We start from the raw sequence: 26,194 nt of genomic DNA, 5'->3' as shown, positions 1-26,194 counted from the left end.
TACATGATTGCTTAAATATTTCAAGCCAATTTAATTAAGTTTACTTTAATCGTTAATTAAAAATTAAAGACGCGATACCTCAATACTTCAACCATAAACAAAGACGAAGTAAACAATATTTAATCACGTCTCGTTTCGCGGTAATTATAAACGGAACATATTACACAAGCTTGAATAATGAAAACTTTCGCCACGTTAATCGGATAACTTTGACGAAATTTGTAAAATTAACTTTACGAAACAAAGAAACAGGGCTGTCGAATCAGAAAAAATATATATTAATTTTTAATTCTTGGGGTGGGGCGGTCGTGGATCGCGTGGTTTTAACGACTTGTAAAAGTACAAGATATTTTTAGAAAATTTGAATTCAAATCGATCGGTTATATTTTTGTCGCTGAAGAGCGTCGGTGGCTCAGGGGTCAAGCAATTGACTTGCAATCTGCAAGTCCCGGGTTCGAATCCCGCCATGTACCAATGTGTTTTTCGATTTCCGATTTACATATGAACATTAGTCCGACGTTGATCATCAATCAAAAACATCGTGATGCAATCTGCACATATCTGAGAAGAAATTCAAAGATATGTGTGACGTAAATCAACCTGCACTTGGTCAGCGTGGTTGACTATGGCCTAACCACCCTTAACTTAGGGTAGGCTCCGAACCCCTCGATGGGGACGTATAGTGAGCTGATGATGATGATGATATTTTTGTCCTGTCTCGATAGTAAGGGTTTAAAACCATATCGTAATATGTTAAATATATCTATTCAAAAACAATAGTCTTAAAAAATCTTATTACACCATAGTAAATCGTTTGAAATTTAAAATGAATAAAAAAAAGCCGTCTTCACGTGATATCGTATGTAAATTAATTCTTTAGACGTTCAGCGAATCACAGCGGAGAAAGAAAATTTGACGGCTTCTGAACTTATCCTTAGCTCAATCTCTTATATTAAAATGTACGCAAAGTACATATTCATTTGTCGATGAATTGAGTGTTTCAATTCATATTATTTTATTAAGAATAAGACCACTGCTATGGCATGAGCTTATATTTTTTTTTTAAAGTTAGTGCCGTTACAACAGACCAGCAACACGTAAATAATAATTAATTAACTATATTGAAGAGGAACGCAGCCACCGGTTCTAATATTAATTCAACTTTCAATCTTACTTCTTACTAATAATTTGAATGCAAATGTTTAGATGTATGAATGGATGGATTTTTGTTTGAAAGTTATCTCCAGAAAGGTTGGATGGATCTCACTGAAATTTGGCATAGATTTATAACATAGCCTGGAAAAACACATAGACTATTAATGAATCTTTTTAAAATTTCGCGCGGGCGGTGTCGTGGGTAGCTGCTTGTAAAAAAATCAAATTACTTTTTGAAATAAAAGAACTCTTTAAGTTAATTGATGCTGAGATGCTATTTAAATTTTTATCAACAGACAAATTTTGAAAGTAAATTATTTTTTTACTTTGTATTTTAGACAACAAGACAGTCCTTGACTTCGTCTCACTTAAAATAATGTTTAATATTTCTCAATGTACTAAAAATTAACGAATTTATTATGTTTTTTAAAGTTATAGTTGAGTATTTAAATTTTTGATTAAAATAATCCAACACCAAAAAACTTACTTAACAAAATATATAGTTTTTTAATTAGTTTAATATTGACCTGTGTTATAATCTGTGACAGTTAAGGCGAAAGGGATTTTTTTAATATTTGGGTTTATAATTTTTGTCAACTTAACCTACAAGAAAGATTAAGAATGAATATTTAAAGAGGCAAAGTATGGTGTCAAATGAAAGTCGCGTCGGGACTAAAATACTTTTTAATAACATTGTTCGTTGTTCTCTCCTACTTTTTTCTTGTTTTTTGTCGTATACGAAGAAAATAACAATACATTTGCAAAGCTCTCTTTGTTATTTGAGTAAATTACTTTGGAAAGACAAATTACTTTTTTTTCAATATGAATTGTACAATATTTATAAAAGATCAACATTAAAGTGGCCTGTAGGTTTACGTGAGAATACGACTCTGTCTTATAACTAAAATCACATGTACTTTTTTTTAGCAAAAATACACTTATACTAGCCGTCGAAATCCATCAAACATCCATCCACAACCAAAACATTCGATTTTTTATTTTATTTCATAAGGTGGCAAACGAGCGAGCGGCCACCTGAAATCGCTGAAATAGCGAAGTGAACGTTGCCCATAGACATATGCAATTGCATAAGCGTTGCCTACCTTTGATCGACGCAGGAGAGGATGCACAGAAATAAAACATTTCCATGCATCCTCTCATCCGGAAAGTCCACTTCCCATCCTTTCCTTATAAGAAAAAGGATAAGAAGGGAAAGATGACTTAGGCCTCCGGGACACACACTCATCAGACGAAACGCGGAATTGCTTCCACTTCACGGCTGTCTTCTGTATGGTCGTAGTATTTCACCGGGCGAGCTGGACCAATTCGTGCGAAGATGTTAAAGCGGGCTCTACCACTGTTAAAAATTTATTAGTAAGATTCATTAACACGTCATCAGTCAGACATAAATACAGGAGATGGATGTTTGAAGGTATCGTCAGGACGGTTCAACGGATTTCGGTGAAATTAGGCACAGATATAGAATATAGTATCGAAGAATGCATAGGTTACTTTTTTTTTAATTCAGCGAAACCGGAGTCGTGGGCGACAGCTAGTTTGTTAATATAATGTGTTTTCGATGAGATCTATCCGAGGTTTATTAATTCAAATCACGTTCATATCTAATACAAGCACCTGTCTAATCCCATTATCTTACACCGGGCGTCCGCAAATTGTGCCAATGAATACGTATTGCGCACCGTTAATTATAACGTCGCTCTACGTGAGATTGTGTTATAACTTTAATACTGAATAACAACAAGGATTGGATATATTGATAGTATAAAAAGCTGTATCTCTTACGGTTACAGTCTTCTTAATGCGTAGTATTCTAGTTAGAGAAATGTTACTGAAATACTTGTGTTAAAATTATGTCTGTTTATTTTAGTCAGAAAAAAACAGACAATACGTTTTAAATTTTGAAAGTGGAATCCCACAGTAATACAGATAACATATGGAGTACAAAAACAAAACAAATAGTCAAAAGGTTGCTTACTACAAAACAATGCATCTTCGCTTTCAGCTTGAAAGCTAACATAAGTTGTTAGTGAGGGATGTAAATAGGGTTGCCACTTCGGGTTTGTATGGTGCATTCAGCCTTTTGTTTTGACATCGTCTTCGGGTTACACTAGAGCGGTAGACACGAATTTGGGTTTTTTCATTGTTGGAGTCAAGGGTTGCCAAGTTACTTACACCACTGGCGAATTGATCCCCATCACAACGTCAATGCCGCCTATCCAGCACTGTTTACTGCCACAGTGTATTGTGGAAATTCCGACTGGATGCCGCTGGAGCGAACGAAACCTGTGCGAGCTCCTAGCAGACTTACAAGAATCTGATTGTTTTTAACGTTAATGTAGACAGGCTGCTTTATTTTGGCAGCCCTAGACGTAAGTATAATAGTTTATCGTGCATGAAACGGTTCATTTGGATTTATGATAATGTTTTGTTTTGTCTGAAGCATCTCTCGCTCGTAACATGCTCAAATATTGTTTATAGTTCCTTCAACTTCTACATATTGTTTTATTAAGACCGCAGACTAATTAAAATAGACAACCCTTTATACGTCAGTATAGCATTGAATGTTTTAAATATGTACATACTAGCTGTTACTCACGACTCTGTTCGCGCGGATCAATACAGCCGTTCTGGAGATCCCTTCTCACAAATATCCATCCATCCAAACATTCGCATTTATAATATTAGGTAATAAATGTATAAATTATATTGTTCGAAAGCATTTAAATTTAATTTAACTTACCCTTACTGGTGTGAATATCAGAGTTAATTTGAATATTTTCATCTTAGCGTGTAATTAAAATTTGCTTCGCCACAGTGAGTTTCAATTGAGTTTGTTCATTGGTTGACAATTCACGTGGTCTTTGTAAGATATGGAATAAATTTATTTTAAGTTGTATTCGATTTATTTAGGCTTTCATAATTTACTTAATAGTTGTAAAAAGGGTTAAGATGATTAAAATCCTTTAAACTTAGACGACATAACCATTTGATGACTAAGTTCAATATTAAACTAGATTACTAATATTTTGGATTCTTGTTAGGAAACCTTAAATGTTATTTCTAAAATATGTCAAAAAATGGTCATTAAAAAAAAACAAATAATGTCTATGGTCTCACATATATTTATTTCATCATATACATTATGTATAATTTTGCGAATCCACTGTGTCCCGAGACGCAGCGCGGGATATCTTTACAAAACAATCGTCTACTAGTTCCTACAGGAGTTACATCCGCACACCGCACTATCCGCTACCCGCATCCAGCTAGCCGCTAGCTACTGGCAGCTAGCCGCAAACAGCTAGCCACTAGCAGCTACCCGCTACCCGCAGCGAGCCAACAAACACTCAATTGCACTAAAATACACATAAATATTTAAAGCTATGCCGCTTTAAAATGCATTTAAATTGTTGGCAAATTATTAACGCATTATGGCGAGATTTTACAATTTCTGATTTTTAATTTGTACTTATCAATAAAAAGAGGTATACATTTGTTCATTTTTGTAAACATAATTGAAGTAATTAAAAAAACAAACAATAAAAATCTGTACATAGATTTGATACATAAAAAAGCGAACAAAGATTAAAATTTAGTATTTATACATTTCATTATAATCTATGCACACGATTACATTACGAGTAAGAGAAACACAAAGAAATTAGTATATCAGTCTTTTACATTCAAAAAAACGTAACAATATGATTGAAAGGAACACGAAATAATGAATACAGATTAAAAAAAGAAACTTTTGTACTAAAACAATGGAATTATTTCTTACAGCACCTTCGTATGGCATGTCGTAATTAAAAATAAAACATTGGTTGCAGGGATGATCGATGAATATCGAAAATTAAACAAAAAAACATCAAACAATATCTTAAAATTAAAATAAAAAAAAATATTGTTATAAAATTTGTTTTTATTTAATTAATATTTTTTTCTGAGTGAATATCTGATATGTTTGACGTTCTTGAAACATCGATCGTCCCTAGTTTAAAACCTATAAACATACAACTGGCTCTTGTCAACATAAAATGATGGATTTTTTTTAATTTAATCTGATAATTACAGATATCAAATAAATAGATATTTTTTTGGAAATGATGCCGTTATCACGATTTCTATAAGATATTAAACGATTAACACAAATGCTTAAACTGAAATCTTAGCTTAAAAAAGTTTGTACAAGAGGGTTATGTGCGTAGAAGCGCTCAGGCAAATTCGCGATGCTTTTTGGAAATACATTTTAATTCATTAAAATTCATCAACTGATATAGAAACACGGCTAAACACTCACGTATATTCGTCCGGTGGCGGCACCGACTAGTTTCGACCTCATCGGGGGCCCTTCTTCCGCCGTCCGGTAACGCCACCGGACGAATATACGTGAGTGTTTAGCCGTTTTTATATAAGTTTATGCGTTTTAATGATTTTTTTTAACGATTCAAATATTTAAAATGCATAAAGTTGTTCACAATAAACTATTAAAAATAAATGAAAGACAAAATATCATTAAAAATGAAAAATGGGTATGAATAAAAATAAAGCTGTAAGTAATAACTAAGCTGTCCATTTGTATTACATTCGGTCCCCGGCTACATACATGATTCTTCAACGAGTATTAAATTTTCGCTATCAATTTAACAATATTCCCATTAAAATCTACGTATGTTTCGTATTTTAATCGATTAATTTAAAATTCCATTACATCTAAGTGAAACGATTGGCAGTAACGATTCAACGACGAAGTTCGAGAATCTATTTTTAAATTCATAAACATATTTTTAATTTATTGGTAATGACGTGTTAATGCGTAGAAAGCTACATTTCGTAATTTCGAGAATAAAAAAGGAATCTAAAATGATAAAATCGATCCAGTGCTTGGCTATGTTTTATTTGTCGATAGTTGGGTTTAAACCAAGAAATTACATTTGGATGTATGAAAAAATACCTTGTTCATAATTTAAAAATGAAATGATTTATTTCATAATATTTCCACGCACTGGCAACTCATTCCAAAAGGTAAACCGCATTATTCGAATGTATGTTCAGCATTTGTAAACTCGCAAGTTTAGTTCCGCAGACCGCGATATATTCCCTAACTTACTAAGTTAAAAGCTCAACTTTAACTTATAAGTAGATCGATACAAGTAGTAGGTATATTGTATAAAACGAGTGGAAAACCTAAAAATCTTATACGATACTAGGCAAAGGGATTATTGTAAAAGATTAAATAACATACTACACTTAAAGATAGCTTAAAGTAGTGTGATGAAAGGGTATACGAAACTGCGTTCATTGCGTTAAAATAACAGTAGCTGCTTTACAAATAATCCGCCAATATAAAAAAAGTAAATAAAAAACAACATCGCAAATGTGACTCTATATCTCATTGCCATATGCCAAACTGATTCACTTCTCGAATTCTCAATTCGATTGGATACGAGCAACGAACGCCGCTCGCATCTCGCCAACTTACCAAATACACAGACAAAACATTTTATCTACCTAAATATAGATATGTCATCGAATCACCTTCAACTCTAAAGCAGGCAGTGATCACTAAAAATATCGCACTTAACCTAATTACGGAAATCATGTAGATCTGTAAATTTAATTCATCTGTATGTTGCTTTGGTCGCGATGTAAAAAAAAATGTAGTTTACATCTGTCATTGTCATTGTTAATGTCAAAAGTGCAACTCAAAATTAGGAAGAGCTGTTTAATAGAATTAGCAATAGCTACTAGAGCTGATCCGTTAATAACGTTATTATTAACGAATATAACGTTAACACGTTATTCGCGGTTAACGTTTGAAGGATATTTTATAGCGGAAAAAATAACTATTTACATAACACCGTTAAAACTACACATAGGACTGACACATTGTATTCACACGACACAGCCGATTCGTCTATATGTTGGTATATTGCAATAATGAAACGATTCACCACAATTTACACTAATCAACGTACATCCGATATGAAAAATAAATTTTCTAATTACAGCTGCAATAACTATTTATACATTTACATTTGCATCGTTTATAAATGACGATCAGAGTTGAATCGCATAGTTACTTTTTAAATCTCTCCAAGCGCACTGATATTATTCACTAATTATGAAATTCATTAGCAAATCATAACTTCAATGGCGATATATAACTTTGATAGTTTACTTTTTGTATAATATTTCATATAACATATAGTTACGTCAAGAGTTAGATGGACTTTGGTAACGCTATAACTGTTAATTGTTAACGACTCAACGTTAAGTTACATTTTAAACAACGTATCAATATAGAAGAAAACATAGTTAATTTCAGCAAGTTATTTAATTAAATTGTTTAAAGTTTCGTGTGAAATTATGAAAAAAAACGGCATTTTGTTATCCGATATCGCATATTTAACATCTAAATTTATTCTGACGATTGAAACAAAGAAAAATAAATAATGTACTTTTGAACTGTACCATTTATGTACTTAATTTTTTTATAGTTTTTATCTATATTGATACTGATATTTGATTAATTTCTTGTCAGTATCGAGAGCTGACATAAGCCCAAACAATTGTATAAGGCTACCGTAAGATGGGACTCTAAATAGAATAATATTTATTACCCTTTCCTCTCACAATCATAATATGGTCTCAATGATTAAATATACATCATAAGTTGCATTCTCTAGGCACTGGTACATAATTAGCTTCAATGTATACAATATAACATTTAACGTTAGTTGCGAAAACGGTTATATTTTCTATGTCCGTGGTAACATCACTACGCTACATGCAAGCTACGTGGACCTGTCGATGTCACTAAAAACATTTTTTAAAACATATTATAGAATCTAAAAAAATATTTATCATTATGAATATTTCAAGATTTAAATACATTTGTAGACAAATTAAATTATTAAAATATGTCGTATGATGATTACGTAATCAAATTAAAATTTTAAAATGTCATTATTGTCATTTGGAGTGGAAGTCGGGAAATGATTATTAAACTTTTACAACTAAATTATTCGACGTATTGTGTATTGAGGCGATTGTGTATTAAATACAAATTATCTATTTATGTATTTAAATCTTGTTACAAAATTTAAAATGTAGAAACACTACACTGACATTTTGTGCTAGCTGTCAAATAGCTGTCAAATAGCTGTCAAAGTAAAGGTCAAAGTTTAAGTACACAAAAAGTATATGAGAAGCGACAGGGTCCGCTACATGTGTTAGACGAGCAAGTCTCAGCGTCAGTTGACGTAGTGGTCGAAGGAGCCGAGGTACTCCAGCGCCGCGCGGTAGCAGAACTCATACTGGTCCTAAAACATTCCGACCCTTAAATGTTGTTACAAAAATACAATAGGCAGCTCTCAAAAGAAAGCAATTCCGTGTTTCGTCTGATGAGTGTGTCCGGAGGCCTAATTTTGGTTTTCTTTCCCTTCCCACATTTTTGTTTGATGGGGTAAATGAATTTGATGAAGGGGACGTATAGTTAGAATTGGCCGCTTGCATTTGCCACCTAATATTATAAAAAAAATGTAGTTGCATGTGTACTGAAGTTGGGAATTGGGAAAGGCCTATGTCAGACTGATGATGATGATGTGTACTGACCTCGGTCTGCACCATGGCGGGGCGCTGTGTGCGCAGCGTGCGTACTGTCTGGAAGACGTCGAGCACGCCCTCGTACTGCATGCGCTCCAACACCGTCGACAGCGTGATGAACACCCCAGTGCGGCCCACGCCCGCGCTACTCACAGTCAACAACGTCTCAACATTTAACTGCCGCACTTAGACTCCTTGAGGGATCTCACAATGTACATTTAGTAAAAAAGACTACATTAAAGGGGACCCTTAATGATCAATCAAGGAGTCTGAGTGCAATATGGCATCTGTTTAAAAGTCATTGAAGTTATTTGTGAAGGGGAAGAAAAACTAAAAGTTCAAAGTAGGTGGCGCTAGCATCAAGAGTGGGTCCGTCAATATTTTTATACGAAATTTTGCTAAATCAATTAAAAACAATAAACTAAAATTAAAAGCTGTCGTAAAAAAATACTTATGCTTATTTTTTTTTGCTACGGACCTCATTGTACTTTGTATATAAAATAAGTATGGTTTTTGTATATCTATGGTATATTTAGTACTAGTTCTGCTGTCACCTTTAGTGGACAAAAGGTAGTTTTCTTCACATTGTCATTCTAAAAGGCGTTTCGCAAACGATAAAACATACACTTTGATATATTTGACTAAAAGTTTGGTAACTACAGTTATATTAATCAGTATTGCCATTTTAAAATTTTCATTATGCCATTTAATTTGGTCTGACCTGCAGTGCACAGTGATGGGTCCATCTTGTCCGAACTGCTCCTTGGTCTTGTGAACTTGGCCGAGGAAGTCGATGAAGCCCTCCCCGCTCTTGGGCACCCCCTGCTCCGGCCAGTCCGTGAACTGGAACTGGCGCACCGTCCGCGACGCCCCGTCACGAGCGTCTGTTACCTGTCACAAGAGGACGTGCGAAGAGACGTGTATCAACAATGCCAAATGAAAGCGTCTAATCATTTATGAAGACAGTTAATGTATTGGTTATGCCAAAATGAATGATTAATTATGCACGTACCTTGAATTCCCTCAAGATATACTGGGGCATGTTGTACTCTGCGATCGGGTCGACCACAAAGCATTGGTAGCGCACGGAGCGATCAGATGGCCAGTATTGGTGACATTTCTCCTAAAAATTACATACAAAATATAATTTCGCTTCATTATATTGCGGAAATCAAAAATGATTAGTGAAATATGTACTCACTCGTCCCATTTCTTTCAATTTGGTCAGCATTACTATGATAGTAGAGTTATGCTCCCAGAGCATTCGCCAGAAATCATCCGTGGTGTCGGGCAATGGCCCTTGAGTGGCGATGTAGGCCGCTCTGTACCGGTAGCCGTCAACAAAAGAGGCGTTGATGTAGTCGGAGCCATCGCGCGGCGTGAGACACACGCGAGTCGACTCGAACGGCAAGATGTGCACCAGCCTGTTCTTGTGCTTGTTGCACGGCAGGCTGGCGGACACGAAGCGAGTCGAGTCTGCTTTCATATTAGCCAGCTTCTTAAACTCCAGCTCCATTCCATTAATATTCTCGATAGTATCGACGCGCATTAACTTCTGAATGTGCGCGTGCAAATTACGAGCCGGTACTTCCGTGTCGCCGCAAATAACGGCCTCTAAAAGGGCGTCGTGAATGAAGATGTATTGATCCTCGGTTTGTACCATGTAGTTGCGTTGAGCTCGGAGGCAAGTTACGTGCCCGTAGATATCTACGGTGCGCTCGTGACGCGCCCTTTCCAGCATTGAGTCGATGACAATAAAGCAGCCGGTGCGGCCCACTCCGGCGGAACAATGCACCACTAGGGGACCGGCATCGGGAGGATTCAGTGCACGGACACGTCGTAGGAACTGTAAGAAGGGTGCCGGGTGATCGGGGACGCCGTGGTCGGGCCACGCGGTGAACTGAAGCTGCTTGATCTCCCTTCGTTCGGATCCACCGTTGCGCGTAATTTGGAATGTACGAATGCAGTAGGTCGCCAACTCTTGAACTTCAGCGATGGTTACGGTCATCGTGCCGTACGTTTCGCTGCCTCTACTGGGCCAGTATTGGTCACATTTGATTCTAGTTCTTTCTTCTAACTTAGTCATCATAACAATAGTTGCCGTTCGTAACTCCCAGCACATACGCCAGAAGTCAGCCAATGTTTCTTGTAGAGGACCTTGAGTCGCCACGTACGCATTGTGTTTTCGATAGCCATCACAGTAATTTGCATTGATGTAGTCGCTTCCAAGTATTCCGTCGATGGGCTGCAGAATAACGCGGCTATGATCGTAGGCGATAACGTTAGCGTACCTATTTTTAGGTTTATTGACTTCCATGTTAGAATGGTCCCATGTAAACTGCTGACCCGGTTCGATGCTTTCGTATTCTTGAGAAAATTTCATATTATCGTTAGCTTTAAGCCTGTCAATATGATCAGCAAGTTCTGATATAGGTATTGGTGGGTGAGAAATCATCGCTGGAGTTTGGAAATTAAGTCGCCTCATCTCGACCGGATCCGAAGGTGCTCCGAATCCGACATCAGCTGACATAAGAGGTCTGGTGACAGCAGCTTGGTCGGGTGTCTTACACGGCTGACGGCGTCTCTTCATGATGAACAACATAACCAAGCAGAGGGAAAGCATTAATGCTGCAATGATGGGGCCTATAACCCATAGCATACCAGCTTCTTTCCTGTTTTCTTCAATTCTTATTTCCGGATCACCGTTTATATCTTTGGGGTCTGGTCGACTCGGTTCTTCGCCTGGAGGTGCACCGCGCATGTCCAACGACAGATATTCCGAGAACGGACTAGAGGTATAAAGATGTTTTTGCGGCGTATCGACAACCGCTCTCACAAACACCCTGTACCTTTTGTTCGGATTTAATTTTCTATTTAGAAAACCTTCATATGACTCATTATTACCTAGATGGAATGTATATAAAATATTCCTTTGTAAGAACTTAGCAGCAATATATGGAGCGTTTTCATCGTCTGTTCTCGCGTTGTTTTTAATTAAATCTTCTGTTAAAAACTGATCGGGATGTTTGTGATTGTGTAATTTATCATCGGGTACTACAACTAGGTAATAATGAGAAATAGGACCGTATTCTTCAGAGGCCTGAGGAAGAATAACTAATATTTCGTTTTCGACAACGCCGTAGAAATCCGGTTTCACCATTGGTTTTGGTGCAGCCATCTGTGTCGTTACAGTGATTTTAGTTGGCGGTCTGTACGAATCATCGTTAGGAATGGCACTGACATTTACATTATACGTAGTAAACGGCGACAGATCGTTAATAGAATGTGATGTTTTATCATGCTTTATAATAATCTCTCGTTTAGGAATCTCTTGTGTTTGAGTCATGCCTAGAGAGTCGACAAATTCTTTGATAGCATTGTATGAAATCTTATAGCTAACGGGATTTAAGCGTAAGGGCGGTGACCAAGAGAGCGTCATCGAGTGAGTAGACACGTCCTGAGCTCTTAAGTGTAAAGGCACTTCTTCGGGTCTGACTTTGACGGTAACTTTTTCTGATAGTCTACCCAATCCATCAGCGGTTTTAGCTGCCACTGCGACGGCGTATTCCGCGAATTTCTCCAAGTTTTCGATATCAGCAGAATGCGTTACATGCACCGTTTTCTGTTGCCATTCATCTAAGTCTTCAACGGGAGTCATGGTGTAGAAAATAACATAACCGATAACTTTCCTCCTCGATGGAACCGTTTCCCACCAGACTTCAATACCTGATTCAGACGTGGCAACAGCTTTGACCGACATAGGCGCTCTTCCGATATCTCTCTCAGTATGAGCTGTTATGTCTTTACTGTAGGGTCCTGGACCCTGGTCTGTGTACGCCCTAACTTTGAACACATAATGAGCATCTTCTTCCAAGCCAGTAAAAACTGCTTTAGTCGCTTCCTTAGTTTTCTCTACGAGTGATGATTGATCGCCTTTTTTGTAAAATTGAATGTCATATTTTTTGATTTGACCACTTCTATCTGCTCTAATAGGCGGCTCCCATGTCACACTGATTATGTCAGGCGTTTGAAAATGATACGTGACATTAGTCGGTGGCCCTTTCGGGACCCCTTCCGGAGTGAGCCAATATTTGATATTCTCTTGCCCGTAGCCTATATGGTTTCTTCCAGCCAATCTAAATTCATACTGGACGCCTCTCTCTAGATCCGTCAATCTATGCGAGTTAACTTTTATCCCAAAATTTTCTTCTAGCAATTTCTGGTCTTTTATTCCATATTTTAATCGATAACCTTGCAATTCACCGTATGTCTGTGTCGGTTTGGTCCATTCTAGTTCAATAGACACGATAGGTTCTCGCTCCAGTACCCTAAAGAAAAAGTAACATTTAGTTATGGACTTTTCTTAGTCGAAAATTATATTTCTTAATGGGATATATTAAAACTAACTTGAGGTTAACAGTAGGCCTGTTGGGTACGCCGCCGGGTGTTTTGATGGTGACAGGCGGGCTCCTGTCGCCGTCGCCCTTGCGGGTGAGGGCGGCGACTTGCACGCTGTACCTCGTATCAGGTTGTAAGCCTGACACATTCAGCTCCAGTATCGTATCGTCCATCACGTTGAAACGCATTGGCTCGTTTAATAATGATTTGCTCTGCAACAACGAGAATATTTTTATCGCTGACTTTTGCTAAATCAACATCGTCGACAAGTGCACAATTTATTATCTTATCTTACCTCTTCTCGGATCTCTTGGACATGGACGTGATAGCCTCTTATGATACCGTTCTTTTCCTTCTCCTGCGGCGGTTTCCACGTGACGTGCACAGCAGTAGAGTTGATAGTGGTCACTTTCACGTCCTGTGGTTCTCCAGGCACTGTAATATCATCAATTGTATTTTAGTTTCTCTACCGTACCCTTTTATAAACTTCGACCTAAATTCCCTATCAGCATCTACGAAAACGTGCTAGAGAAAATTCTACTCAAGCAATTTGATTTTGAGGAATTAAGCATTGGCGTTAAAGGTTTCTCTTCGGAAAGCTTGGCGAAATTTAGAAAACTAAATTACCAAAGTTACCGCAGTCGGCAATGCTGATAGAGTATTTGGGTCCTCGGCGTGTATCTAAGCACACCTTTCAGCATCTCGATCGGGCATTTGAATACCAACACACACACTGATATATTTTACGCCCTTTCACATAATCAAAACAATTAAAATTAATTACCTTCCAATCCATATCATTTGGATTAACTAAAATCGTTAAGCTTTTACAAAGAATCAACATTTAATAAGTTTATCTATTAGTATATAAGCGGCAAATCTATATCTATATATATGTTTACAGGCTGCAAGGGAATCATGCTTCAGGAAATAGACTTGGACGGTGATAAAGCTAAAGTTCTATAACACGCCAAGTCAGTTCCGAGCAGGTAAAATGGCAAAGACATGCGTCTTTAACCTCTTGCAGATTGTTCCAGAGTTATATAATTATGCGAGGAAGTACAAACTACGCAAAGCTTAGGCACAAGCACAAATGCACATAAATACAAGCACTATAGTATTTTATACTCACTCCTTACGGCTGTACGGGTTACCAGCGGCCCATACAAAGTCAGTGACGAGAGAAAAAAGAGAAAAACGCATTCAAATACATTTAAAACAAATTGTGCGTACATTGCAGGGCGAACGGAACTACTCAGTGAGAGATAACGAGTAGAACGCTTGTCGGCAAAATGGAGGAATTCTTATTTCACTTCCTTTCTTTGAGCGCTTTAGGAGACGCATTCCGGTTAATCGGCTTGTGACGCCGGCGTCTCGCTGCTACTCACTCGTGCCTCGCCTTTTCCTGATTCACTAATTTACTTAGGAGTACTAGAGAAACATTATGCTCTTGCAATTGAAAGGTCTCAACAATTACTGTAATATTTTTTCTGATTTATTTCCTTGTGTTTGTTTTTTAGTATGATAATGGTCTTTAATGCTGTTTCATCGTGAACAGGAAAAAGCTAGACACGTCGAGACAACGGTTCTTCGCCATTCGGCTCTTTTGAATCACTCACACGCACATGTATTGATTAACGCGACGGCGCCGATCTAAATGTGTGTGCTTCATCAGTGTATCTTGTTGTCAAGGAGCCCCTCGTTGCGGCGGTGTGTGTGTTGCCTCACTCCCCTGTGTCGATATCTTCTGTGAGTTGTGACAGTGTCGTAGTGTCAATTGCTCGTTGGCTGTGCTCTTCTAATAACTTTTCGATTAAATAATTACGTACTTAAGGAGTGACCGATGCCGAATATTCATTGCGTTCATAACATCGTTTTAATGCGTTAGCGTACGTTAGGCACAACTGTTTTCTGTATATTATGTCACAATATCTAGTGTGCATGCACGACGATAGTTTGATAGAAATACAGAAGAAGGAAGAAAGGCGAGAGAGTCGCTACTTGCAAGAGAGTGTAGCTTAGAGCGATCGAGACAGATAGAGAGATAGATAAAGATAGATAGAGAGCGCGTAGTCTAGTCAGAGCCGAGCAGTCGGGGAATACAGGCGAAGTGCGTTACGGTGTATCCGTCGGATCCAAGAGGCCAATCTTTGACAGATTTTAAATTTAGACTGGATCCTCAGGACTTTTTTGCTTCGACCCGCAGCCTTCCCGCTAAGTACGAGTAGTTATGCTGTACAGTGAGTACGGAAGTAGTAGTTGTGAGTAGTATATAGCATGCGCGCGTGTCGTGTTGAGACGGTATTGGTATTCAAATGCGGCGCTCGGACCGTGCGTGTCCGACGTTTGGTCCACACGTATAACTGCTGTCAATTTGTAAAGGTAAACGTTACATGTTACAGCTGGTATATGCATAAGCATAACAATTGATTTAGAATCTTCTAACGTTTACGTTACAATGTGACTTGTGGCAGAGAGGCCGTCGGACAGATGTCTTGTTGTGTGACACACTCGCTCTCTCACCTCGTGTCGTCGCTTGAAGTGCTGAGTGCGTCCTAAAAGTGAATATCGGCCGCGCGCAATCACAAAATCGCCGTCGATTGCGTGCGCCCAATATTTGTAAACCTAACCGGTGCTCAGTGAGATTTACTGAACGAAAACAGTGCTGTGTCGTCAAAGAAAGCATGCAAAATTGTGTCCATCGCTAAATACTCAATAACTGTGCGCCAAAACCAATAATATAACGGTGCCGTCGATACTAGACCAGGTGCAGGAGAATATTTTTTGCATTTCAGTGAGTGCCATCATAACGGTTTGACGAGTGACTGATCGATGACGCGTCATCAAACCGAATCATTACATGTGACGGTGAGTGGAAATATAGACACAATGCGACCAACATACTGTGAAATCGAATGGTCTGCGTGATAAATAATAAATTATATAAACTTGTACATTGAAACGTATTGGCAAGCATATTATTTAAAACTTTGTTACGAGAATTAACCTCCTTGTTTAGAATCCTGCTATATGCTCACAAGAAAGAAACAAAAGAAAAAATGACATTAGTAATTGGAATTATTTATAACTTAATATGTGAGATGTATACGTATTAATATTAAATATTATATAGTTATATTTATAACAAACACCCTTTGAATAAATCTCATTTAATGATACGCGGCAAAAGTGGAAATGTAGAGGTCACGGGATAATGATCGTCTTCATTAAGTAACGAATTATTCAAGATAATAATGAGAAATATTTCATTTCCATTCGCACCGCCTCAATTAATATGAATACAAAACCATCCATATATTATGTTAGAGGGGATATATAACATTTGAAATGTTTATCATTCTTAAATATGGATGATTTTAACCAAAACCACCATACCCAATCCCGCAGCAGTTTTAAAACATGAAATATTGTTAATACTTTTAAATATAAATGCAACATTAGAGGACATTCATAAACTATCCCATTAAGTGATGCAACTTATATTATCCTCTGATATTACAAATTCCAGAAATATTTATGTTATGACAATGTTCGAATTAAAAAATTGTTTATTAGTTTTTGTAAGTTCGAAGACGAGGCTCAACTTTATGTCTTTAAGTGGAATTTAATATGCAGTTATTCTAAACATATGTAATACGAAACAAAAACTGTTCATGAAATAGATTTTAATATAGCTGATAATTTAGCTGTACAAAGCCTATCTATATCTAATAATATTGTGTTGCTAGTTATTCAAATAAGAAACAGCAGTTTTCACAAATAAGGATGGTGGCTGCATCGCTTCGGAGATTATCCAGAATAAACACGGCCTTTCGGACAGACGGTCAGGCTAACAGCCAAAAACTTTGACAATTATTTTTTAAAAAATATTTTAAATATATTACTTACACAGAGACACTCTAATTTTATTAATAGTATAGACATCAAATATTACTATTATTCTTGTTTCGCGTCAGTTCTAAAGCGTAATACCAAATTAATACCAGATTTTAATTTTCAAAAAATGTCACTCAATATCTTACTATATTCATAAACAGTCAATGTAATAAACATTTATATGTTGTAGATAAAATAAAAGACATATAGTTGAGCCGAGAGAGTTAGTGTAATGTATGAGACGTACCGTCTTCATGAGTGCGCACGGTGACGGGGTAGGAGGCGGGTCCGTCGCCGACGCTGGTGCCCGCCAACACCCAGACGCGGTACTCCGTCCAGCGACGCAGCTCGTCCAGCACAAACTCGGTGGCGTTGAGGCGCACCACCGTCGCCTCCGAGTCCCCGCGGCCCGCCTCCACGCACAGCAGCTTGTAGTACGCGATGCGACCGTTGGCGCGCTCGGCCGGCGGCGGCTGCCACGACACGCGCACCGCGGTCGGAGATATCGCCACCGCCGTCACATTCATAGGCGGGGCGCCCGGCACTGAAACGCTCCAACGTAAACAACCGCACACTCCGCGACACGACGCTCGCCATCCCCGCCTTCCCGACCTAAACTCCTTCCCACAAGCACTGTGACAACGCAACGATCCAATCGTTGCATTTTGATATCCCCAATGATTAAGTTAGAGATTAGTTGTGTGAAGTTAACCTCGATGCAATCACTGAATGCGTTCAAATAAAATGTGTCAAATTATAAAGAGGGACGATGTGAATCGTCGGATAAATCGAGCATGCACATATGATCAGACGTAGAATCCGCTCGCCCCTACCAATCTCCTGCCGGAAGATAATTGTGCTGATTATTGTCTAGTGCAGCGACATGAGGAACACTTTGAAATTTGTACACCGTGTTCATTATGCCGTTAGCCATCATAAAAGTGAGAAAAAATTTATATAGAAATTTTATTTCAAACAAAACTTAGACGTACGGACAACATAAAGCTACTACTAAGGTATTGTGCACACGCATTAGATCGTTTATTATTTATCTAAAAAGTTACGATAGTTGATTTTTTAAAATAGAAACCAAACAAAGGCGCATACGCAATACCGTTTCGACAATTGTACGATTACGAAACACATATTGTGATATAAAACTTGGTGCTTGTGCTTGTATTACTGGCAGCGTGCCGGGCAGGTGCGTATGTGAAATATTACAGTACAAATTACCTGGAAAACCCACAACAGGTTTTAATATTTATCATTTTCTTTTATTGTTATACGTCATTGGCCTGGAAAGATTCCAGTCCTGTCAGTTGCACCACAGCATAATACAACAAAGTTCTTTTTCGATTTATCACCGAGAAACATATTTAAAAAACCCCATTTGTCCTAAATATGTTCAAAAATTTCTATTTTATAACATAGTAAACATTCTTTTTCTGAAGTCTTTCCAAGCCAATTGTTTCATGTGTGTGTGTGGCCCTATAGTTTCAACATAACGTATTAGTTGGCCGTATCGTACCAACATAACGTATTAGTTGGCCGTATCGCACCAACATGACGGTATTGTTGGCCGAATTTTACCAACATAACGTAATAGTTGACCAAGTTATACCAACATAACGTAATAATTGGCTGAATTATACCAACACAAATGATTAGTTGGTCGAGTCGTATCCCGTACTGTTTGCCCAGTGGTACCAACATACCGTATTGCTTTGTCCGTACTGCAATGGGCGGTGTGGTAGCGCCCTCGCCGCGTTGTGACCGCGCCGCTAGCCAGATGTAGTACAACGTGTTTGGGTACAGCCCGTTCAGAGTGTAAGATTCCATCTTATGTATACGTCTAGGAAGAATTACATTCAAAATATTTGTTAAAAACATATCTAAATTATTACACCCATATTCCAGATGGGTAGGCAGAATTACAGAATTTTATTATATTATATATGGCGCAAACCTGGTTCTCTCCCCTCCCCTCCCTATTAAATCCACATACCACAAATTATGTCGTCTAGTCTAGAGGTTAGGAAATCTCATGTCTCTCTGTTGAATATAGGGGATTCATATACATTTGAAACATTATTCGTTATTTTTAATTTTATTCCAAATGGGCTCGTTGTTAATAGACTGGTCAGGAACCTATACCTCTCTAATTCTTTGTAGTATATCTTAGATGGATGGATGTTTGTTGATGAAATACTTTTATGGAGATACCTCCAGAACGACTGAAAGGATTTTAATGAAATTCGGTACAAATGTAGAATATAGTCTGGAGCACATAAGCTACTTATTATGTTTTAAATCCCGCACGGACGGAGTTGCGGGCGACAGCAAGTTTTATATAATCCCTTACTTTCTATGATGTTCTTTAGCGTAAGTATCGTTCCAATAGAGTTCGTAGGAGACGATCTGATCTCCCGCGTGTGCCGGCTGCTGCCACTGAAGTGTTACTGACGTCTCCCCCGCCTCTACTGCTACGAAGTTGGACGGTTGTGATGGTACACCTGGGTTTCAATTGGGGTATTTACTATGATAACATTTCATCATTTTTCTTGGAAGAACATTGGCAGTTAATTTAGTATTTTTTTCTTTAGCGAGGAAAAATAACTTAGTGATATTCGTAATTCTAGTTATTACCAACATAACAAATTAGGAAATGTTTTTTTTTAATTATACATTTTTAAGGAGTGAATTTCATTCGATTCTTTAAGTTTTGATGCTAAGTCTTGCATACGTACTAGAGATGTTTTGTTTACCTTGTTGTGTTTTGACCTGCACAGGCGCGGAGACAGGGCCAGGTCCTACTGATGTGAACGCTTGCACTCGTATCGTGTACACGGTGTGGGGAGTCAGCTCATTGATCGTTGTTAAATGACTACTGTCCAACTGTGGAAAAACACTTGAACATTTTACGAGTTTCTTCCTTTGGCGCGAATGGCGTTGTTTCGTTAGTTCGTTAGTGAGGGGACATAAACGTTGACATTATAGTAAGGCTAGTGTTGCGCCGATACACCGGCGGTATCGGACTTTTTTCCTAACACAAGTTAGACATGTTTTTGTTTCTGCATACTTCGGATTTTAACTAGGAAAAATTCTTCTGTTCGGAACATAATTTGAACTTTTTTTTCGATTAGAAAGCGATGATATGTTTTATGTGAATGTTTCAGCAATGGAAATTTAAATTAAAACAGTGCACAATTGTTAGCTCACCATCTGAGAGTTCCAGGACTGCAATGGTTGCGATGGATCTGTAGTGTAATAGATTTTGTAGCCCTGTAACAATTGTGATTCAGTTATAATACCAATTTCATAGAAATATTGTTAGTCAAAATTCACTAAAAAAATTCATAAATATTTTAAGTTTACATAGTTCATAAATTATAACTAAAATAAAAAAAAATGCTAGAATGACGATATTTTTTTTAATTACAGGTGCATAATAGATTTTATAGGATTTGAAATTGACTATCCACACATTTTTTTTAAATATCTTTTAAAGAACAAAGAGTAATACAATGTTTTTTCATATATTTAAATAGAAAATAATCTCACCGTTAATTGTCCATTAGGCGTCTCTGGTTCCTCCCACTGTATCACCATTGTACTGGAACTGAGTGGACGAACTTGAACATTCCTTGGTGCTGATCCAGGTTCTGGAACAAATTGTAATATAAATAAATAGAGTAATATTGATATATTGCGATGAGTAAATAACATATATAGCTTTTTCCTTTATTACCGAGAAAGCTGAGAAAGTGGGCCATTGCCCTAGAGTGACAAAGTTACTTAAACAATATACGTATTTTATAAGAATTTGAAAAAAAAAACTGCCGACGAGATTTTGTCGGAAATCCGAAGTATTTTTTTTAAATATTAATTTCATGAAAATAATTGACAGATGACATGACATCGAATGTTATCCTTTTATTCAATGAGATAATAGACATAAAATAAAATAACCAAGCAAGAATACATTATTCGTTCTAACTTTGCTTAGAGTGATATATTCATTTTTGGACCTTCAATAGTCAGTTACAGTCAACGACGCAAACAACATCGATATCTGTTGGTACTGTTTTCTTGGAAGGCAAAAGTTATAAAGAACTATGTCAAATCGTTGTATTTATTAATAGTTTATCCTTATATATGGTCAGTGGTGCTCTAAAAACTTTCCTTTTTATTATGAACGAGGTCTAAGGAAAAAAATTAAACATCTTTCATCTGAATATTCGAAACGTAAGATCAAAGAAAGTATTACGTGTAAAATATAATGAAACCATTAAATCAGGGAGCTTCGGATGTTTCATGAAAAATAAATCAGAAGTACCAAATAAAAAATAAAAAAAAAACAATGAACAGCATCTTCGCGAGTTATTTTACGTATTTAAAAAAAATATGTAAAGAAAAGCAATATCCGATTGCCCCTTTAGCAGGAAATAACAAACAGAACAACGGGATGAGCTGACGTCTTAAAGAAGGTTATTTGTCAAAGAAACAACGAGGTATTGAATTATAAAGAGGCTCGAGTAATCTTTTAATTTATTTCTACCAGCTTTTTTTTATTCCAACGTGAATATTTCACAACATTGTTAATTTCTTAAATATTTTATTTTTCAAATAACATTTAACAGATTAAATTAACCAGGACTGTAGTTAAAGTTTCTCTTCCGTTACATATGGTCTGAACTCCGAACAAAGCAATGACTACATCATATGACAGTCTTAGTATCTATTGGCTGTCACTATGTAATTCTGTCTAAACCTTAAATATAACAATAACTTGCCCAATTTTAATTCTAGATATTTGCTAAATTAATTAAAATAATACATGAATGAGTATAATTCCCCAGTATTCCCTATAAGTGTTATAAAGTGCATTTAATTGCTTCAAGGAAAATATTTTTAAATAGTCAAAACGGCAAGAGCACTGTTGCGAACTCAGGTTGATGTTCACAACCATATTTTCATTGTTTTTTAATCAGAAAAGCGTATCTTTATACCGCTCCAGGTAATTTAAGAAGCTGGCTGAATAGACGTCGGTAAATTTAATTTTTCCAATGTAAATTACCTTTTATAGCAACTTGACAAGTTGAAACTCGAGACATAAACAAATTAGCGTAGTATTTTAATAATTTTCTATATTTTATTTTAATAAACTAGCAGTCGCCCACAACTACGTCTGCGCGAAATAAAAAAAAAATAGTAGCCTATGAGCTTTTTCAGATAATGTTCTACATCTATGCCAAATTTCAGCGAGACGCTTACAGCCGTTCTGGAGATACCTTCAAACAAACATCCATCCATCTAAACTTTCACATTTATAATATTAGTAAGAGGTAAGATATTATTAAGATAACGTAAATCTGACATCATTAATTACTACAAAAATGTTAGTAAATCTGCTAAGTTGCCTAACAAAGATATGGTGTTAATACACAAGCCTATTATAAACCTTCTTTATTAAATATATTTATCAAATAAGGAAAAACACGTTATCAGCTGTAAAATTAATGTCCATCAGAATTTAAAAACACGAACAAAAATGTATTTTTTAATTATGTTTGCGCAGCGAACATCAAGCGGCATTGCTGTGTAATGACGCGCAACGTAATGATGTTCTGCGGTTACATCTGAATAAGTTAACCACGGTAAGCTCTCATGAGTATTGACCAATGAAAATTATAAACGAATGAAAGTTAACAACGCGAATATTTGTACCAATAACTGTAAGATCAAAATGAAGCAGTCAGAGGTATGTTGTGAAACGACAATTCTATTATTATTATAAAACTAGCTGTCGCCGCGACTCCGTCCGCGTGTTTGTCTAAAGAATAAAATAACAAATTTAGGGGTGGACTACCCTTAACATTTAGGGGGATGAAAAATAGATGTTCTCAGGCCGATTCTCAGACCTACTCAATATGCTCACAAAATATCATGAGAATCGGTCAAGCCGTTTCGGAGGAGTATGGGAACGAAAATTGTGACACGAGAATTTTATATATAAGATTGCAATTAATGCTAATGAAGACAAGGACAAAATAAGACCATGAATTTAAGGAGACGGAAACCTTTGTTAAATTGTTTAAAATATCGCAGTGTTGGAGATAGTGAACGTGATGATGAAAGTCAAACTTTATAACGAAACAAATGAAAAAAAATACAAAAGAAACCAAAAATCCAATTATTATGTTAATTTTGATGATACTCACTTGCACCTCCATATAAAGAATCCACTGTAATACAAGAAAAAAACACAGTTAGTAAGCGGAAACACAAACTCCAACAAACAATTACACACCGGGTGCTACAGAAAACAGGAAAGACGCGTGTTACTAAAATACACCTCAACCTTATTGGAGTTAATCCTAGAAACGAAATGGTGCATGGAGAGCTTAAAAACAACGCTCTAAATCTACCACAAGAAATAAAAAGAAAAGTGCAAAAGAAATAAAACAAAATATTCAACAAATAACACGAAGATTTAGTAGAAACCGAACTTACATTAAGCAGCAGCGATGCCATGACGCAAATAACGTTGGCATGGAAAAAAAACGACCAAAGGAAACACCTTAAAACTCATAGTTCAGCGCAAGAAAACAAAATGTACATACAAAGATATGAAAGCGATGAAATAATGCCTCGAATATTCTATAGCCATTAATAAAATTCGAAGAAGCATTATGAATCGATTCGGAGAAAGTCTATTCCGGTTTAACCCTAACAAAACACCACATTAGAGTCAACATAACGAAATTTAGTTAGATATATAAAATATGTTTAGGTTATATCTATTACAAATCTAATTCAATACGAATATTTAGTTCAATTAACGTAAATCTACAAATATTTCACCTGTTTCCCCTGTCGTAATGACTGCCGGTTCCGAAGGCGCGCCACGACCGATATTGTTGACTGCGATCACATACATCTCGTATTCCGTGTATGGAGATAGATTCGTCACCGAATAGTACTGCGTAATAACCCCGGAGATTTCACTGAATGCCTGAAAGAGACAAAATCTTATGTATCCTGCTCGAAGGACAAGTAAATTGTCAACAAATTATATTAATACGTCCTGGATTTACACTTACTTGGTTTGCATATTTAGGTTTGTACTGTATAACATAGTACTGGGGCTCTTCAGGACCGTTGTAAGTCCAGGCGAGGCGGACAGTTGTTGCTGTGACTTCGGAAGCTCTTACTTCAATTGGTGCACCTGGTAATGCTGCAAATACATCGCAAGATGTGACAAACGTACTTACATTTAACGAAATTTAGTTTTAAAAATTGCGTATACAAAATATCAGTTATCAAAAAAAACACCTGACTAAGAGTTTCTATGTAGAAGTATCACAGTCTATATGAGGTATTCAGCGTGTGTTTTTTCTGGTGTTGTAATAAGAGTTTTTCTTATTTCTTCTTCAATAATTTCTGATTTCAGTCATCATCCCTTCTAATCATATCACCTTTCATACATTCCATTCGTCTCAGCCCTGGGCCTGCCAATGTATCCTTTAACATTTATATTTTTAGCAATAAATGTACAAAAAACACTGGTGTATTTAATTAACGTGAGACTAGAACATTCTGCGCACGCTATGAAAGACGATAAGACACGCATAGTAAACTGTGGGAAACTTTTAATAGGTGGTATCGCAACTCGATAACAAGGTTCAAGAGGGGTCGGTATCAAATTATATTGTACAACAGTAATTAATCATTATTTAACTCGAAATTCGTTTGTCTCCGGAGATCCGGACCAAGTTGGCACAACCCTTTCAATTATGAATTATGATACTAATTTATTACCGACGTTCCTGGGATTTGACGAAATTTATCAAATTCAATTTCGCTAATCTACCTTCTTTAATCGATCGAAATACTTCCATAATCAAACAATTTTTTTAAACATCTTACTAGGCTGATAAGAGAAATGTTTCACATGGGTATGTATGTTATATGTGAGTTTATTTGAAGTCAATTCCATTGTGACCTTATGCGGGCTAAATGGCTAAGCCGATTTTGCCGAATATGATTGACTTTTTATCCGTATTTTCCCCTAAAATGTGACTACATACATCGATATATTTTTACATTAATCAAGTTAATGTAAGTACAAAACGGTTATCGCGAATACAATAAATAACTATACGTATAGTTAATTAAAAGCGAGTTGTGTTCGGAATAGCGCAATTTTCGCAGTAAACAACGCAATTTCGAGGGACAAAATTATATTTTGTAAATAATGATGCGATACGCATCAGTTCTATCTGGTTTTAATTAAAATACAAACATAACTTATTCATATGTTATATTGCGTAAGCATCAAGATGAAAGTTAATTGCATTTTAATTTCTAGTAGTATTAACTTTATGTGAAATCCACAATTATTTTTAAGATTAATAATGACCAATAGTCAAACAATATAAACGAAGACATTTTTGTCCGTATGAACGTATTTTTCCGACCATAAATACTGTTAGGAAGAAAATTCGACATTGTGTCCGTATACTGGCGCAACACTAGCCTTACTAAATTGTCGACGTTTATGTCCCATCATGATTCTGATACTTGACTTTGTAAAAAAGGCGTGCCCTTCGCGCCAAAGTATTTTAACTATCCGTGTATATGTACTTTTGAAACCGAAGCCTTTTATCTTACTTATATTATAAAGCGAATGTTTAGTTGGATGGATGTTTGTTAGAAGGTATCTCCAAAACGGCTCAGCGGATCTCGATAAAATTTGGCATACGTATAGAACATAGTTTGAAAGAACACATAGGCTACTTATTATATTAAGTTTGTTATTAATTCTGCACAGACGGAGTTCCGGGTGACAGCTTAAGTTTCTAGAGTTATGTAATGTACATATGTAAACAGTGCAAATCTACTAGTTTATGTGCTAACCCTTATCTGTGGTTTAATAGTAATGTTTGCGGTGTCATATTGCATTAAATTAGCATTAAAACTATCGATTAACTAACATGGGTAACCTAATAATTAGCATTGCACGTCTTCACATAATTATTAGTGCGTATGCAAATGCTGTGAGAGCAGTATAGGTTTACAGGCTTTATGCACCCAACCATTGAATCAATTAGAT

The 26,194-nt window shown here is 36.6% G+C and overlaps 1 protein-coding gene across 5 annotated transcripts in view; it reads right to left on the bottom strand.

Annotated features, from left to right (window-relative positions):
* Window positions 1-8,333: 8,333 nt before the first annotated feature.
* LOC106121187 (tyrosine-protein phosphatase Lar) overlaps window positions 8,334-26,194 on the bottom strand; it is a 265,949-nt gene continuing 248,088 nt past the window's right edge. The window contains exons 10-25 of one of the 5 annotated variants that reach the window (XM_013316701.1): window positions 24,183-24,316; window positions 23,944-24,094; window positions 23,301-23,324; window positions 20,641-20,741; window positions 20,299-20,361; window positions 19,845-19,974; window positions 19,442-19,592; window positions 18,795-18,931; window positions 17,327-17,623; window positions 13,478-13,617; window positions 13,192-13,394; window positions 9,986-13,112; window positions 9,797-9,907; window positions 9,506-9,675; window positions 8,794-8,929; window positions 8,334-8,501 (exon numbers count right to left, since the gene is read on the bottom strand). In XM_013316701.1, the coding sequence (XP_013172155.1) occupies window positions 8,433-8,501; window positions 8,794-8,929; window positions 9,506-9,675; window positions 9,797-9,907; window positions 9,986-13,112; window positions 13,192-13,394; window positions 13,478-13,617; window positions 17,327-17,623; window positions 18,795-18,931; window positions 19,442-19,592; window positions 19,845-19,974; window positions 20,299-20,361; window positions 20,641-20,741; window positions 23,301-23,324; window positions 23,944-24,094; window positions 24,183-24,316 (5,144 nt within the window). In that variant the 3' untranslated portion in view covers window positions 8,334-8,432. The remainder of the gene's footprint in view (window positions 8,502-8,793; window positions 8,930-9,505; window positions 9,676-9,796; window positions 9,908-9,985; window positions 13,113-13,191; window positions 13,395-13,477; window positions 13,618-17,326; window positions 17,624-18,794; window positions 18,932-19,441; window positions 19,593-19,844; window positions 19,975-20,298; window positions 20,362-20,640; window positions 20,742-23,300; window positions 23,325-23,943; window positions 24,095-24,182; window positions 24,317-26,194) is intronic. The other 4 variants (XM_013316702.1, XM_013316704.1, XM_013316703.1 and 1 more) reach the window with 4 other exon arrangements.

This window comes from Papilio xuthus, unplaced genomic scaffold (assembly GCF_000836235.2).
Source record: "Papilio xuthus unplaced genomic scaffold, Pxut_1.1 DF826945.1, whole genome shotgun sequence".
NCBI lineage: Eukaryota > Metazoa > Arthropoda > Insecta > Lepidoptera > Papilionidae > Papilio > Papilio xuthus.
Note: the sequence above shows the minus strand (reverse complement) of the source record. Positions and strands in the feature narration are given on the sequence as shown.